Genomic DNA, 18,764 nt, shown 5'->3' with positions numbered 1-18,764 from the left:
GGCACCTGTAGCTCCAGCCCCGGAGTCGGTGCCCACACAAGAAGCCGCATATTAACTTCTGAAGAGCTGCATGTGGCTCCGGAGCCACAGGTTGGCCACCCCTGTCCTAGTACATGGTATTGTGTGCATTACTTAACTGCTGACCTTTAGGAGTTTCATTTTCTATGGGTTGGTAGGGTATGTTAGTTACTTGAATCTTTGAGTAAGGATCTGCTGAACCCCTTCTTCCTCCTCTCCATACTTTGTCATAAATAAAAAGATAGGTGACCTTATTCAGATTTATTGGTCTGCTTCTTCTGCCCTGAAATGCAGGAGATTCTTGTTATTCAAGAGCTAACTATTATATGCCTTATTATTCAAACAGATTACCTGCCATCAGAGACATGTTAGGCTAAGCATCTAGTTTTGTATATGCCACATGTTTAGCATATCTTGTCTTAGCCAGTCAGTTTCAGGTCTGTTGGAAGGGGCAACCAGGATTTTGTGTCAATGGCACGTTTGCAAGCTCTTCAGTGTGATCAGATTACTTCAAGTTCCTCTGAGACTAGAATGCTGTAGGTCAGCTAGAAATATATGGGTTTCAACAGGTGTGTAATATGACAATAGACTACCAAACATGCAGAGTTACTCCAGGTCATCAACTATTCTAGCTCATTAAGCACAGATGTAGCCTTGGAGACATGCTGATGTACATTAGAGTAATTTGGACATCAGCCGAAGAGGACTGGATAAGACAATGGAATTACTTTAGTCGACATCCATTTTCAGTTTGATACACTGGAATGTGGCATGACATGAGATGATGACACAGCATGATATTCTGTGCTGTTCGAGTGATATGAGTGATATATCAGCTGTGAAAGCAGAACAAATATCATTACAATGTGATGTCATAATACAACAAAGAAAGTAAAAAGACAAAGTTTTTGGAGGATCAAAGCTGCCACTCTCAACGTGAATTCCAATTACTCTGTCTGAAATCCTTGGTGAACCTGTGTGAACTGACCATTTAGAAGAAAATTAAAAGCAGTCTCTTCCTCTACAGGTGTGATGAGGCATTCTCAAAATTCACACAACAGAAGCCAGTGCATCTCTTGTTTATATGTGAGCAAATTTCATTGTTCAAAGAAACAAAAAACAAACCAAAAACATGATACAAAGAGAGTGCCTCATGATCTCCCTTGTCTCTATACAATTCAGGAGTGTTTACTAATTACTTACCTACTCATTCCTCACATCTACTTTCACAGTAACATTATTCAATAAATACAGCGCTATTTGAGATCCCCTGCTGGAAAACTTCTATGTTGTCAGTGGCTGACAGAGGCAAAAAGATGAGAAAAATATTGGGCCTGTTTTGGACTAGAGATCCCAGCAAGATGGTCCCATTTATTATACATATGGTGACTTCGGCAAGACAATTCAATCTAGTTACTTAAGTTAACATGCTAGTCCACCCCATCCCCACCCTCCCGAAACAGGGAAACCATGGAGCCCGTGTACAATGCTAAAATTTAAAAAATTAAAGGTAGCAGCAGATGAGAACTTAAGACTGAGCTCTCGATGAGCAATGTACCCACTTAACTGACTTTATTTCCTTCTACAACAAGAATACGAGGACTCAGTTAGCCATCTTTTTGGCCTAAAGTCTGCAGCTCTGCAGTGTGTAAGTTGTGGTGGAGGAAAACGTTTTTCCTGCTGTACATGTGTAAGGAGATGGGTCCCCTTGGAGGCTGTCCAAATCTCCCCGTGAAAGTGGAATGCTGCCGGGGTACAGTGGTCTGATCCTTCGGCGCCACAGCCAACCCTGGGAAGCTCTCTGTCTTGGATGTTGGCTTGGTTGTACTTTGTGTAGCGCTGGCCAAAACATTCTGGGTGACCTCTGAAGTGAGGGTCTCATATGTGTCTCTCGTGTGCTTGATGACTTCCACTATTTCTTTATCATTCAGGAGGTTACTCAGACACAGACTTGACAGCTGACAGCTTTTGCTTTCATAGGTAGTTGCTTGGTTGCCCAATGAATATCTAAAAGGGTCCTCGGTGGGAGTATGTGCTGACTTTCTGTCCCTTGTGTTGAGGTTTTGGCTCACAACTTTGTTTAGATATGTAGCCTGGGGAAAAAAACAGAAATGGGGGAAAAAAGGCATTAGCAAAAGCACATATTAAGAGCAAAATGACACAGAGCATGCAAAACACTCTCATTGGTATCTGCAGCAATGCAGAGACTGCACAGGCTAGGCATTCATTGTTGGTTGATCAAACTAAGAGACGTATCTCAAGCATTAGCAGAACTCCCAGGGCACTGTTAGTATAAAATGGAAATATTACTTATTTATATTTAGAAGAAACTTTGAAAAACATATGTAAATATGTAGAATTTGGGAATTTGCTTTAAATATCTGGTTAAATTGAAAGGACAAATTATATAATGAAACAAAAGATACACAGAGAGGTCCCCTGACTCTTAACAAATTTTTTGACCTCATCTTAATCATAATAGTAATTAATACCTAGAAAACCAGTTCTGAGTAACTTTGTCTCAGTTCAACTTAGAACATGCTTAACTTTAAATGTGTGAGTAGTCCTATTTGAAGTCAATTTAGATATTTCCTAGTGTGCTTAAAGTTATGTGTTTTGTTTGACTGGGGCCTTAAGGAGGCTGAATGTACTAAAGTATCTGTTGTACAGGATATTTCAGCATATTGGTAACCAGTTTACCATGTGTGTATGTGTGCATGTGATTTGTAAATCTGCATCTCTACTCATTATCACCTCCCACTGGGTGTGACACTCCAACATGCCCCTTAGAAATGTTATAACCACTCATCTGGCCTTAGAGGATGCAAGGTACCCAGAGGACTAAGTGCAGTCCTCCATGTACTTAACGTTGTGCTTTAAAAAAAAAAAAAGTTTACAATATTTTAATTTTAAATCCCATGGAATATAAAACAAGATTTAAAAATTTTCAATAAGAAAAATATTGAGGAGAAAAGCATTACCATGGCTGAAGAAGCATCCTGCTTGCTTCAGTGATGGTATGCACTAGGCTTAACTAACAGAGGGAATGCTGGGAAAGATGCAGATTTGAAGATTTCAATCATGGGAGTCTGAGATCAAAGATTTCCACTAAGATAATTTATAGTTACCATAACTATGTCTCCCTTACATTGAAGGCCACTAGCAGCAACTACTGACTATGTTCCTGGTAAGCTTTCGTAACTTGAAATTTGGGCTCATATGTATTCATAACAAACCTTCGTGTCTATATATTTTAATATCAAACTCCAATCTGCCAGACAAAAATTAAGTAGTATTCCAATGCCACATTTAAGTGAATTTGGAAAGCCAATTCTCCACGGAAGATGTCAAAAACACTAAAAATCCATTCCTTTTAATGACCAAAAATGTGTACGCACGAGAGGGAGACACACAGACATTGTGATGTTCCCAGGGAGTTCTTTAAAAAGGTATTTTATAACTTTCAGTGCATTTTATATTTTGCTCTTCTTTCAGTAAGTAGTAAGGTTACCATTACCAAGCTCCAGTTATTATTTGAGAAACAGGTTATCGTAGCATCAATTGTAACCTATTTTAAAAGTTATTCTGGAACATAATTTCCCCCCTGTTTTATATCTGTCTCACTTTCTTGGGTACTGTTGAGCAACCTAGTTCTGTCATTCACTTGTGCTAAAAGACCAATATCACACTATAACTTTGCTGCCACTGAATGCTGCCAGGATATAGTGATTACCTTTTGACATTTACACGGCCATTTTCTTTTATGTGCTCAAGTATTGCAACTTGGAGCCAGGGGAACAAAATCTACTCCCAAGCCTTATACTCTGAGATTGCTAAACAGTATTTTGAGATCTTTCAATGAATCCATAATGAGATTTGTACATTTTTTCCATGAGAAACTGAATCAGTTCACATGGTTTTCTATTAATTTTTTATTCATCCCAAATGAAGGGTAGAACAAATACAGCGAATGTGATTTATATACTTCTTTATGAAGGGCTTGTCATAGGCGTGGGCAGATTATACTGATGCACAGGTTCAGATTCTTTTGGAGGCATTATGTATCAGAAGCTGTCTTAGACAGTTCAAGAGGGATTTTCAGAAGCAAACAGTATGGGCCTAACAGAAAAATTAGGTGGAGACAAAGAGGATGGCATCAGGTGCTGCACTGCCCTAACGTTAATAACGTTGAAACATCATTTAAGCAGCCACATTAAAAAAAATCATAAGGCAAATAGTTTCAAAATGTTATTGTACATTTTTGTTGACATGTGATGGAAGCTGATGTAGTGAAAAAATTAGTCAGGTTTGGCATTACTCATAATTTTCTGAGCCACCCACTCTCGATAAGAGGTGTGTGAAAAATCCAGAATGGACTGTAACACCTGTAACACCCTCAGGGTGGGGGGGGGAGGGAGAATGATGTCCCAGTTTTGAGAAAAGTTGCTGAAATGTTGCAGGTTTTTACTTGACAATGGACCATTTTCCGGGAGACATGTTCTGCAGTATTTTTCATACTAAACCCTCAGCATTTGGGGCTTGAGTCTCAGCTGCACCCAATATACACTCGATGCTGCTGAGAGGCAGGGCCCCAAAGCAGTAATTTGCAGCTCCCCAATCCTGGGGCAGACTCCATACCATCCTGGGCTCCTGCGTAGCTTAGAGAAGCCTCAAAGCTGCCCTAAACTTTGCTTGCTTGCTGAGTTCCAGGAAGCCAGTATGCCAGCTGGTGTTTGCTGGAGAGCAGCAGCAGTCCAGTCATTTCAGTCACACACGCAGTCCCTGAACCATCTGCAATCTCCTCCATGCCACGGGAATTCCCAACTGACTGCATCTACCCCCTTTGTGGCTATTTTGCACTATAGATCAGCAAAGGGAGCTTTACCTTGGGAAATAGCGTGGCCTATAATGTTTCCCACAACATTAGACCCTTTTTGAATATATAGAATTAAATGTATAAGCTCCATATAAGTTGTATAAATTGTACGCTGTATACATTTTTTTTTTAGTTTCCAAAGACTGAGACACAATGACATTTTCAGCCAAAAGGAAATATACATTTTCATTTCATTCTGAAATGTCAATTTGAAACAAACAAGTTGTTTTGAATTTTCTGGTCAGAAAATAAAAAATGTCATAAAAATTGACATTTTCCTACTGAAAATTTTTATTTCAATGAAATGACATATTTCATAGGGATGTCCAGTTAAAATTTTTTGACCAGCTCTGTGAGATGGTAATATGTGGACAACATGAACCATTTCCAATCTCAGCTCTTTTAGAGCTGTCCACACTGGCACTAAATAAGTTCAGATTGAAATGACAAAGACTGAACTAGTTCTTAAGGCTGCCATAAGGAATTCTCATTGAAATGAGTCTTTGAATGTGTGTAGTCCTGGGCATTGTTTAGAGAGCTTGTGTGTGAGAGTGGAAGGTGTTTTACAGGCCTCTTAGGGGGCAAACAGGTTCTTAAAAGGGTAAATTTCTCTTGTGTAGGAAAAAATTTTTAAATAAATGAGATCTGAATATCCCTGCAGAAAGCTTAAAAATGGAACATGCCATAAAAAACACTGGAGCCATTCATCACTTTCCATTTTCAAATCCAGTGAGTGAAATGCGACAATGGTTAACGGAAAAACAATTGTGCTGGAGGGCGTTTGAAAATGGATATTACTGTTGACTGGTTTGTGATAACATAATTATATAAAATAATAGTAGAGAGCTAACGAAAAAATCAATTTTAAGGCACTTATGTCCAAAGGCATCCAGGTGCCTTAAAATTACTAAAATATTATTCTTACAAATAGAGCAACTTTCCCAAATACATAATTCTGATAGAGCAGAAAAAAATCCCCCTCCCCAGTACACACGGACATCCAAATAAAACCAAACATAAAAAATGCTACCTAAGAATGAAACCAAAATACGAGTCTCGGCCTAAGGACTCTATGGATATTTATGTCGTGGAGGTGCTGAGGAGAAGTCATTCCAGAGACAAATATTAATCTGGCAGATGATTCCATGTTCCTTGAAGACCCATAACTCCCATTAACTTCAGCAGAGAAGGCAGGAGTCTCCTCTTAATGTAATACAAATGCTGAAGCACAGCTTCCTTTGAGCTCCCCTATTCATGTCACAACTGCACTTTAATCACCCTTGGCCCAAAAATTCATAGACAACAAGGCTATGTAAGGAAGCCAAGAGTAAAAACCAAAAGAGTGAACATGATAAACCCTTCTCCAAAAAGAAATGAAGCCCTCCCAACTTGCTTCTAAATTCATAAAACTTGGAAGAGCTTTCATAGTTCTGACCATTTATATAACCCCCGATTTAATTTACCAACACAGGTTAAATCAGTTCTTTGGTATACCCCATCTGTTACCATGTCAACTGCTTAGTTTCTACAACACCTCAGTTTTGTGCCCACCAGCTCCCACTGTAGGGAATGATCCAATACAGAAAGTAATTTAGCTACAGTAGGTAATTGTTCTTCATTTTAGTCTGTTAAAAAGCACTCTTCTTTACTGATTTCCTGCTGCACCTGAATCACCACTATAGTTTTTACAACAACCTGAATTGGCTCCTAGTGATCAAGTAATGCTGCCTCCTGGCAAGGGCAACATCCACGATGCTACAGAAACAAAGCCCAATACACAGACATAATGAATGGGAGACCTGCAGTAGTGCCTTGAAAAGAGCCAGAAACTGGTGCATTTGCCACCTGTAGTATCACCAGGCACAAAACGGACTAAGTAAACATAAATCAAAGGGATTTATTTTCTTCCTTTCCAATTTCCCTACCACCTTTATTGACTTACAAAGGAAAAAAAGATATAGTATATGTTAAACGCACCCCCGCCTCCATAATATCCTTTTAAAGAGTAGTCCAGCCGAGTGTCAGAGAACTGAAGCATCCACCTGTTGCTGTCTTCATTTCAAGAGGAGCTAATGGGCTTCTAAGGGAAGGTTTCAGAAAATGGCTGTGCTTTCAGCAGGATGTGGACATTTAAGGCAGGAATGAAGCTATCCATTCAATTTGCTAAGCTAAATTATCCCTGAATAAGTTCATTGCTGTAACTAATAAAGCACAGCTACAAGCAGGCAAGGTGTAAAAGATTTAATGCTGAAGGCTTTATAAAGTAGGAAGTGAACAATGAAAAATGTCCTGTTATCTTGCAGTAACTTAGAGTAAATCGTGGCTGTCTCCCTTCTGGATACTGTACACTGTCTTTCTACAGTTAGCTGAACGCCTTGCCCACTACTTCCACTGTGTGAAGCAAATGGAAAATTTTGCATAAGTTATTACAGCTATTTGTCATCACCTTTCAAATTAAAGTTTTTGCAACTCTTCACATTGCTTTGCAATTGAGCAGCAGAGTTGATTCCTCCATTATGATGAAAAATTAGTGCAGGTACTCAATATTTCTTGTATTTCACCATGAGTTTAAACCCAATAACCCTAAAAATACCAGGGAGGTATTATATAGCCACAAATATATTATATAGCCACTTGTGCCATGCATGCAAGCATAATATATTACCTGATATAACCAAGTATGATTTAGAGAGAACATATGTAAGAGGTCTCCCAGGTTGGGAAGTAAACCCAGAGAAGGTAATTTCTTAGCAGAAGGGTTTTTTCATTTATTTCTGATGTTGAGAAGAGAAGGAAAGGAAGATGCATGGAACACTTACACATCTGATTTTAAGTAAGTAAAGCCCTCACAATCCTGGAAAGGGATCCCTGCAGGGGTCCACCTCTGGGGGATCCCTTTACAGGTCTGAAGCCTAATTTGTGGAAAATAGAAAAATGATTTCCTTGGAACACCAGGTTTATTTCAAAAGGCAGGTGACAAGACAGACATGATTAAGTGATCTGACCACAGGCCTGAGAGCCAGAAACTCCAGAGTTCTTATCCCAGTTTTGACACTGCCTGTCTCTGAGGCCCTAGTGAGATCACTTAGCACCTCTGTCATAAATATAAAGGGAAGGGTAAACACCTTTAAAATCCCTCCTGGCCAGAGGAAAAACCCTTTCACCTATAAAGGGTTAAGAAGCGAGGATAACCTCGCTGGGACCTGACCAAAATGACCAATGGGGAGACAAGATACTTTCAAAGCTGGGGGGGGGGGGGGGAGAGGAACAAAGGTTTTCTCTGTCTGTGTGATGCTTTTGCCGGGAACAGAAAAGGAATGGAGTCTTAGAACTTAGTAAGTAATCTAGCTAGATATGTGTTAGATTCTGTTTTGTTTAAATGGCTGATAAAATAAGCTGTGCTGAATGGAATGTATATTCCTGTTTTTGGGTCTTTTTATAACTTAAGGTTTTGCCTAGAGGGATTCTTCATGTTTTGAATCTGATTACCCTGTAAGGTATTTACCATCCTGATTTTACAGAGGTGATTCTTTTATTTTTTCTTCAATTAAAATTCTTCTTTTAAGAACCCAATTGCTTTTTCATTGTTCTTAAGATCCAAGGGTTTGGGTCTGTGTTCACCGATGCAAATTGGTGAGGATTTTTATCAAGCCTTCCCCAGGAAAGGGGGTGTAGGGTTTGGAGAGGGTTTTGGGTGGAAAGACGTTTCCAAGCGGGCTCTTTCCCTGTTATATATTTGTTAGATGCTTGGTGGTGGCAGCAATAAAGTCCAAGGGCAAAAGGTAAAATAGTTTGTACCTTGGGGAAGTTTTAACCTAAGCTGGTAAAAATAAGCTTTGAGGGTTTTCATGCAGGTCCCCACATCTGTACCCTAGAGTTCAGAGTGGGGAAGGAACCTTGACACCTCATTTTCTGAACTGCAAAGCATGTGTGACTCACATTGACTTGGGGTAGGTCAGCAGTTATGAGTATCAGCCTCAACATGGTTTGGTTTCCTCACCAGTATACTGGGATGGCATCAACTTACCTTACATGGGCCCTGTGAAAGTTAGAGAGTTATCATTTTGCAAAGTGCAAGGAAAATGAAAACTGCTATGCTGCATACGTGCTAAGTATTATTTAATTATTACATTTATTCTCCACTCCAATCTCTTATGCAGTGTGGATCACTATTACATATCCTGCCATTGTTTCATGTACAGAATAGCCATAGAAGATAATTTGGCTGTAAATATACATGTTCTGCATCCGAATCTGACAGAAATTAAATAACAATGGAACCTGAGTTTTATGTCAATATAACAAACCAGTGTTGCAAATTACTAACAAATCTACTTTTAATTAATACACGCCGTTGAGATTCCAGGTTGGAAGTATATGGCAGGCAATGTGACGTTTCAGATATTGTTATTAAAGTTATTGTTGTTTTCATCTAGGGTGACCCGATGTTCCGATTTTATAGGGACAGTCCTGATATTTGGGCTTTTTCTTATATAGGTGCCTATTACCCCCGATCCCCTGTCCCAATTTTTCACACTTGCTGTCTGGTCACCCTATTTGTCTCCTATATTAGTGCTGTTATGATGTTGCCTTTATATAAGGCTTTTTTGACCACCAAGCATTCCACATATTAAAGTGAAGTTCATGTAATTTGAGTACATTTCAATGAAGTGCGTGACCAGGAGGCAGTAATCTGATTTCAGAGGTAGCCATACAGGGAATAACCTCCTACATATTTTAGGCTAGAATATTTCTCCATGGGCTAAATAGCTGAGAAACACATTAGAATGAAAAAACCCCTAGAGTCAGTGATCAAACAAATTCAACAGAAATTCTGCCTTGTGTTACAAAGATTTTAAAGTAAATCTAAACAGATGCATTTGGTTGACAGTATACAACAAATATGTATAAGATGAAAATCTTCATAAGCAATCCCTTGATTTACAAGGCTCTCCCTTTAGCAGTCAGGCACACAGGAATCCAAATCTCATTCCATCATCTTTCTATATTTTTACCATCCTAATTTATCAGCACACCAAGCACAAGAGAATGGTCACATACACTTATCTTTTTTTCTCTTTTTCTTAACTCGAGGGCTTTATTAACCTAGTTTCAATTAGTTCATGCCATTAACTAAATTTCTAAATCTGTTCAAAGTGTGCCTTTTGAAAAAGAGCTACTATCACAAAAATAAAAGGAGTACTTGTGCTACAAGTCCTCCTTTTCTTTTTGCGAATACAGACTAACACGGCTGCTACTCTGAAACCTGTCACAAAAATGGAGCTGAACTCCATGAAACCAATACTCTTGTATATTATGGTTTTTCTCTTTAAAATAATCCATTTGTTACTGAGTTCCACAGATTAGCATCCTTAATTTTGTCAGCATTGGAGAGTGAACCTATGATGGCAGTAGGGGAATTGCATACACTGGCAAAGAGTGTTCAGCTGCTGTCATTGTTAATCAGCGGAGCTATCCCACAGCTCCGTATACAATTCTGCAAAGGAGAAATCAAAGGACTTACAAAAAGGGCAAGCTGTATGCTGATGACGAGGAAGAAAAAAATCCTAATTATCCTTGAATTGACTCAAATCTTTATTTTTATGATTGGAAGACTGAGACATCCCTGAAGAGAAACAGAAAATAATCTGGATATTTTATCTTTCGGGGGCACATGTTTCATGAGTGAAATAGAATAGTCAGATTTTCTCATTGCGAAAATAAAACGCTGAGTTTTAGCCTTCTAATCTTGTTAGATTGAAGTATCGTAACATTAGAGTCAATCTCCAGTCTTAACTGGATAAAAGACAAGGTGAAGCACAGGGTTGCAGAATGATACCAAACCTTAGCCTGTAGTATCCGTGCAGAAAAGATTTTATAGAAGATTGCAAAAGCCTTGTATTATAGCACTGATAGTCAATGAAGAGGACTATGATTATGATGAGAAGATTTCTCTTAAGATATCCTCTGTTAAAATCTATCATTAAATCTGAAATCTGTAAATCTGTGCCAAAGAAAATATGCTCTTTGAGCTTTCCTGGATCCTGATGATACTTACAAATAGAGCAAGGACCAAAAAAATCACAGACATCATCCCCAGTGCAGAGATAAAATGGGGAAGGGGAATAATAATACAACGCAGAGATCAAAACTCAGAAAGCTAAGTCCATAACACCAAACCTTTTTCTGTACAGTAAAGCTGATCTGAAACCTTACGCATGTGACTATGGAGCAAGTTTTGCTCTTTGATCTCACTGTGACAATGTTAGTTATATTTACAGAGAGAACCTAGGGAAAAATCATAGAACTACTCTCTCAGACAACAGGTACAGTAGCCAGAGAGGCAACATGACCCCATAAGGATCAAGAATCCTTCCTGTGCAAAAGAGGTACTGCTGAGACAATAGGTTAAACATCCATAACAGACCTGCATATTTTCTATATTCCTACAGGGCCTATCTGAACAACAGAAAAACTGTATATATTAAAGTATATACTGTTAATACGGTTAGAAAGTTCCTAGTACTGTGTGATCTTGGAGTGACTGAAACAGGGTTCCCTTTCTAGCTGCTTGCAGTAAGAAAGAAAGTTATATACCACTTGTACTGTATTTTAATAGAATTCGACTTAAGGCCAAGGCTTAAATAAAGGGCTCGTTAGGCCAGGTTACCATTATAGGAGGTGCCTGTAATGCTGGGGACAGAAGACTAACCAGGTAGAAAAATTTCACAGATTTCAAGGCCAGCAGGGGCCATTCTGATATGACCTCCTGTATAACAGAGGCCACAGATTTCACCTGATGTTTCCTGCATTAGCCCAAGAGCTTGTGGTTGAATTTAAGCATATCTTGATCTAAAAGGCTCAAAGTGATGGAAAAATTATTACATGGCTTGGTAATCTGTTCCAATAGTTAACTACCCTCTAGGCCCCAAATAGAATGCAGAGCTACTCTCTTGTATCCCTCTACATTCAGCATAAAGATACAAAGTAATTTCTGCTGACTCATGTTGACCAAGTGATCTTGTTAAATCCAACCAGTATATAACGAGATTTGGAGTGCTCCTAGAGGGAACTAGGGGCTGGGATGCTTTGGGAACAGCTCAACTTGGAGAGAAAGTTTAATTTTATAATATGCATTATAAACAGCGGTGAAAGTAACTTAAAGGACTTACCGGTACACAGGGCCGGGGTCCTGAGCAGTGGGGCGGGGCCTCAACCTGAAGAGGTGAGGACTTTAAATCCCCGGTCCCTTTAAATCAAGATTTAAAGGGCCTGGGGCTCCGGCTGCAGTAGCAGCAGCTGGGAGCCCCGGGCCCTTTAAATCACCACTGGAGCCCCATGGTAGCAGTAGCTCCAGCGGCAGCTGGGAGCCCCAGGGCTCTGGTGGCGATTTAAAGGGCCCAGAGCCCAGGGCCCTTTTAAATTGCTGGCCTGGGGAAACTGCCCCCTGCTGGTACGGTCAGCTGTGTACTGGTTCTTGCCGGTGTACCGGACCGGACCAGACCGGCTTACTTTCACCTCTGATTATAAATAATATATATTAATTATATATAAATCATATTTTAAAAAATATATATAATATGCAAGCCAAATTCTGTTGTTTGCACCCAGTCAGTTACACTAATGGGTGTTCTAATTTGTAGCATTTTATGCTCACTTTGCACTGATGTAAATGACTGTGTGAAGTGCAGGACAAAGGAGAAAGGTGTGCTGTGTTTACACGCTGTAACAGAGTGGGAATGCTAGACATTTACAAAAATGTAATGACCATATTACTTTGAAAACAGTTTTCCTTTCCTTTCCTGTCTCACTTTCTTGGATACACGCAAAAGATTGAGGTATATATTTCTACAAGATGTTGATGGTGTCATTTTTTATCCCCCTTTCTATGGTAATGGCACCACTTGACAGCTCCACATCGTACCTCATACCTCATCTTAAAGTAATCGTCATAAGCTTTCAAACAATGTATGATGTGCCTGTGTGTAGAGAGGGTATGTTAAGTTGACCAAATTGGTGCTATCTTTAAGTGGAAAGAAAAGCACTCCCTTTTTTAGTAGCCAAAGCTGAATGCTAAAGTGTATCTGAATGCACTTTAAAAAATAGTCCACATTTAACACCTTTAATTTCAAAATGAAGCGCCACTGCTTTGAAGTCTTGATACTGGATTTAACAAAAGTATGCCATGAGCTCAATGCAGATAGCTACTGGAATCTGTTACCAGTATGGAGCTGTCTCATTACAAGTTCTTATTAATACTACACCATGTCCTCCTGAAAGCACTGATAAAGGTTTTTAATCTTTTCATTTTTACCTAATAACACCCATTAAGCTAACAGGATTTAAATCTCACAATATCATCTTTAAAAATAGTTCAAGGAAGAATATGTGCTTGCACAAACGAAAATAAAACCTGAAATGATATAAATATATACATATACACACATGCACTCTCTGTATGCTATATATGCATATGCAGACACAACGTGGTTTATTTTTATTTAGCATTTTCATATACGAAATCCTCTCTGTTCTACCTCCCTCTGTAAAGCTTTTTAATCTGATTTTACTATTTATACAGAGTTGGTTATAATTAATCTCACATATGCAGAAAGAGAAAAACATTGTACGAAGACCAAATAGCAGAAAGCGGGGGAGTGGGGAAGTAGCTGAAATTTAAAATTAAGGCTGGGCCACGCTAAAATAGCATCCATATACACCTAAACTTTAGACACACACAAAGACTTCAAAATTTAACTACTGTACCAATTCAGACATTACGCATATTATGCTTCGTTGTACTCTTTTGAGGGGAAAGATAGTAATTTGCACTTCACACCTAACATTTATGGTTATCTCTGATAGAAATTAACAATAGCTTGAGTTTTTAGTGTGCAGAATGCTAGATAAGAAAAAGACAGAAGACAAATGTGTCTTTCCCTTTATTATTTATACGGTGTCAGCAAAATTTGAAACTTGATTCTCTTAGTTAATTATGATGATGTCCACCAGTTACGACTGTCAGTGGAAGTGAAGGAAATGAGATATGCCTACCTATGCTACAATCAGACCTCCAATTGCAAGGTAGATGTACCCTCAGAAACATGATGCAACTTTCACACAGTTCACTCAGGAGATTATTAAAATCCTTTTACATTTGTGAAGGAAATGTTCCCTTGCTTAACACCTAGCAATTGTTATTTCACTAGCAGTTCTATCATCTCCACCAAATCATTTAGCAGTTTAACTTTCTGCAAGTTATGCTGCCCTATTTCCTTGGTGACTGCCTTTTGTTTAGGGAGAGACTGAATCATTTGGGGGAAATGGTAGTAGTTAGCTCCTGAAACAAAGTGTGTTGAGCTTATTAGGGAGGATGAGTAATTTTCTAAACATTTTTTTCTTTTTTTTGGATTGTGGTTGGCAGCTCTGTTTCTTTACTATCATTCCCAGAAACAGCACTTTTGAAAGAGATGCGGGCACAGATTAAAATGGCTACTACTACACTATGGTACTACTCGGAATGATATTGCTTTCTGGAGGCGATACTTGATAAATAGTATCACGCTGCCATGTTAGACCTTCTCTGACACATTTTACTGGGTGGGGAAGGGGAAGAGTTTTTAAAAACAAATTTCCCATGTCTTTTTTTTAAACACACATCCTATATGAAGGGGGAGTCTCCACCCAGGCACTTAGGTGCACCCATTTGCAGTCACTAGCAGGTTCAGAGTTTAATGAATTCATCTTTAGGATGACAGATCCATTTCTGTTTTTAATTCTGCTCTCACAAAGTCAGTGTCTGACATTTGTCCTAAGTATTTTGGTGTTCACTAAGCTCTCTACTGTATGTGGCATCTATGCCAGTTGTCAGCTTTATAATTTCAAAGGGTCACTGTCTAACTCATAATTTTGTTGTTTTCTAAGATTCGTTTATTCATTGCGAAAAAATGCCTTGTATGTCAAGCTATTTTTTGGTCTTAGTAGGCCTCTCTATGCTAGCCATTATCTCCATAGTAAATTTCCTTCTGCTAAAACACCCTGTTTACGTAGCAGCATGTTAGTAATGAGCAATCTGTATTGACATAAAAATGTTTGGGTGGATTTTTTTGGAACACTCTGTAGAGGAAAGAACAAATATTGATTTCTACTCTGAGATTAGACTGCATGGTTTCATAATATCTGCTCAGAAACAGATATATGAACTTGGTCCCTTTAAAAACAAATCAGGCAAACAGCATAGGGCTTTTGTGTTTTTCAGGTTTGAATGAGAAATTGTCATGATGTCAATGTTTGCAATGGACTTCCCACCAGAACCCCTCCACCGCCAAAAACAAAAAGCAATACACAGAAAAATAAATTGTATTTGATTTAACTTCAGTAGATGCTGTGATGAAAACCTCCTAGCTGCTGTAAAACCCTCTTCTCCTTATTATGGATATGTCACGTTGCAAGGATAATGTCATTAATACATTTGCTCCGCAGTGTCTCGTCTTTAGGCTGTTCAGCTTTGATCATTTTTCTATTTGAATTTTCCCTTCTATTTTCTTCGCCCTATATACGTATAGTTCCCATCCCCACAGTACCTGAATGTCTTTGAAACATTAATGTATTTATCCTTGTGACATCCCAGTGAAGCAGGGAAGTATTGCCACTGTGGGAAAATGAGGCATAAAGAGGTTAAATGATCCCTTGAAATATTTGTTAACTACTTACGCTAAACAATTTGTTCCACCTTGTATTTAGCAATGAGACTCTGAGAGCTTGTCTACATGTACAGTGCTGCAGCTGCTTCGCTGTAGCACTTTAGTAAAGATGCTACTATGCCGAAGGGAAAGCTTTGCCTGTTGGCATAGTTAATCCACCTCTGCAAGAGGCGGTAGCTATGTCAATGGGAGAAGCTCTCATGTTGGCATAGCGCTGTCGACACTAGCCGGTAGGTCAGTATAATTACATTGCTCAAGGGGGTGGATTTTTCAGACCATGTAAGTAAGTTTGTAGTGTAGACCTGGCCTAAGTTAGTTTCCCAGCCCTGAGGAAGAGCTCTGTGTAGCTCAAAAGCTTGTCTCTCTCACCAAGAGAAGTTGGCCCAATAAAAGATATCACCTCATCCATCTTGTCTGTCTTGGGCAGGGATCGGCAACCTTTGGCACGTGGCCCGTCAGGGCAATTCTCTGGTGGACCGGGACGGTTTGTTTACCTGCAGCGTCCGCAGCTTTGGCCGATCGCAGCTCCCACTAGCCGCAGTTTGCCGTTCCAGGCCAATGGGGGCGGTGGGAAGCGGCAGCCAGCACGTCCCCTGCCGCTTCCCACAGTCCCCATTGCCTGGAACGGCGAGCTGCGATCGGCCAAACCTGCAGACACTGCAGTTAAACAAACTGTCCCGGCCCGCCAGCGGCTTTCCCTGACAGGCTGCGTGCCAAAGGTTGCCGATCCCTGCACTAGGGTTTGTTTGGTTTTTTTAGCTGTTGGATATGCAGCTTTAGTATCTCAGGTTCAAAATGTGATCGGTCATTCAGAAGCACTATATATAAATTTCTCACTCAGGAGTACACTTTACTAGTATATAACAATGGAAATCAATTAGCATCACAGGAATTTCATATTGCATAATGTATCTGAGAAGTATTTCTCCAGAACATTTGATAGCTTCCAAACCCATGGGAAATCTCTTAACCTGTGGATCAAGGAAGTATTTTTATTCCCCCCAATTACCCTACAGCCATCACTTGGGATATAAGCACACAGCCACAAACTTGTCTATACAATTTGATAAACCATACACGTGGTATTTTCCTTCCAGATTTCCAGGAAGAGATGTTGAATTCTGTCAAACTGTTGCACATAGTGATATAAAGTAGCACATGTAAAGGAACAACGGTTCTGGATTTTGGGTGAAATTCACCCCTGTGCAGAGGGCCAGGATAAGGTCTATGCAACACTTAACCCTGGAAAACAGGGCTTATGTGGGACTTAAGTCTGGCATACCCTTTGTTCTGGCTTTCTGCAAAGGGTCAGAGGCTATTGGGGTTCCATGTAAATGCAAGGAATTGCAGGATTGGGACCTTACGGAATAAAAATTTATGTTTTTTCTTCTGGGTTTTTTTTTGCATAATAGGAAACATGAGAATTGCTAACTCCCCAAAATGCCAGGCTAGGTGCGAATTTACTACCCTTGACTTTGTGGATGGCGGGTTACATTACTTAGGAGAAAGAAAAGATTTCCCCCCTCCATTATACACAGTAAAAAAGTATGTGCTCAGATTCTTGTGGCAGATGTTTTTATCTTAATGCACCTTAAAGCAGTTCTTTAAATATATGGTTGTATTTCTGGTGCTTTTAAACAAGACTCTGTAAAGGAAACCCTTCTTACCACCCACACTCTATTTAATGATAGATATTCAGACACTCAAAAGTGAAGACACTTTTATAATACAAGACTTCTAAGGCTCACTGTTCAGATCTAAATCTCTGAGTCATGTGGAAATAATGCCAAAATGGTTTCTCACGACTGTATGCAACACAGCAAATACACACACACAAATAAAAAAACTGGACACTGATCCATAGCCCATTGAAGTCAATGGAAAGACTCCTATTGACTTCAATGTGCTTTGGATCATTCTCTAAATGGAGAATACTGATCCAACAAGTAGAAACAGTTAAAATGGTGATAACATTTTTTACTCACTGTTCTCATTTCTGTGGATAGTACTCTACATTTTACTTTGTTTAATGATTAATATAAATTCATATATATCTCTACTTCCCCATTCATTTTAGGATACAAGTTTACAATTGTCCTCCTTGTTTTTAAAACCTTTCATAGTCTTGCCCCAGCATAATATACCGACCTACTTTCTCTTGGCTACCTCCACTCTTCTTCTCTCCTTAATCCCAGAATCTTGCCACTGTTCATGTGAGTCTTCCTCTTCTCCTGTTACCTCTGCCATTTGGAAAAGACATCTTCCATCTTTCCACCATGCTGCTTCCACTAATTTCAGATAAGAACATAAGAATGGCCCTACTGGGTGAGACCAAAGGTCCATCTAGCCCAGTATCCTGTCTTCCGACAGTGTCCAGAGCCAGGTGCCCCAGAGGGAATGAATAGAACAGGGTAATCATCAAGTGATCCATCCCCTGTTGCTCTTTCCCAGCTTCTGGCAAACAGAGGCTAGGGACACCATCCCTGCCCATCCTGGCTAATAGTCGTTGATGGACTTAACCTCCAAGAATTTATCTAGTTCTTTTTTTAACCCTGTTATGGCCTTGGCCTTCACAACATCCTCTGACTAGGAGTTCCACAGGTTGACTGTGCATTGTGTGAAGAAATACTTCCTTTTATTTGTTTTAAACCTGATGCCTATTAATTTCATTTGGTGATCCCCCAGTCCATGTGTTATGAGGAGTAGTAAACAACATTTCCTTATTTGCCTTCTCTACACTAGTCATGATTTTATAGACCTCAATCATATCTCCCCTTAGCTGTCTCTTTTCCAAGCTGAAAAGTCCCAAACTTTTTAATCTCTTCTCATATGGAAGCCATTCCGTACCCCTAATAATTTTTGTTGCCCTTTTCTGAACCTTTTCCAATTCCAATATATCTTCTTTGTGATGGGGTGACCACATCGGCACACAGTATTCAAGATGTGGGCATGCCATGGATTTATATAGAGACAACATGATATTGTCTGTCCTATTATCTATCCCTTTCTTAATTATTCCCAGCATTCTGTTCGCTTTTCTGACTGCCGCTGCACATTGAGTGGATGTTTTCAGAGACCTACCCACAATGACTCCAAGATCTCTTTCTTGAGTGGTAACAACTAATGTAGACCCCATCATTTTATATGTATAGTTGGGATTATGCTTT

At 39.4% G+C, this 18,764-nt stretch overlaps 1 protein-coding gene across 4 annotated transcripts in view; it reads right to left on the bottom strand.

Moving 5' to 3' along the window:
- Nucleotides 1-1,482: 1,482 nt before the first annotated feature.
- Nucleotides 1,483-18,764, bottom strand: part of CCSER1 (coiled-coil serine rich protein 1) — a 1,076,341-nt gene continuing 1,059,059 nt past the window's right edge. For 2 of the 4 annotated variants that reach the window (XM_074950592.1, XM_074950594.1), the window contains one exon: nt 1,982-2,111. Coding sequence is in view for 2 of the 4 variants with exons in the window: in XM_074950590.1 (XP_074806691.1) it covers nt 1,626-2,111 (486 nt within the window). In the remaining 2 variants the exon portion in view is untranslated. Of the gene's footprint in view, nt 2,112-18,764 lie in introns of all 4 variants that reach the window. The other 2 variants (XM_074950590.1, XM_074950591.1) reach the window with 2 other exon arrangements.

Source organism: Natator depressus, chromosome 4 (assembly GCF_965152275.1).
Source record: "Natator depressus isolate rNatDep1 chromosome 4, rNatDep2.hap1, whole genome shotgun sequence".
In the NCBI taxonomy this organism is placed as follows: Eukaryota; Metazoa; Chordata; order Testudines; family Cheloniidae; genus Natator; species Natator depressus.
Note: the sequence above shows the minus strand (reverse complement) of the source record. Positions and strands in the feature narration are given on the sequence as shown.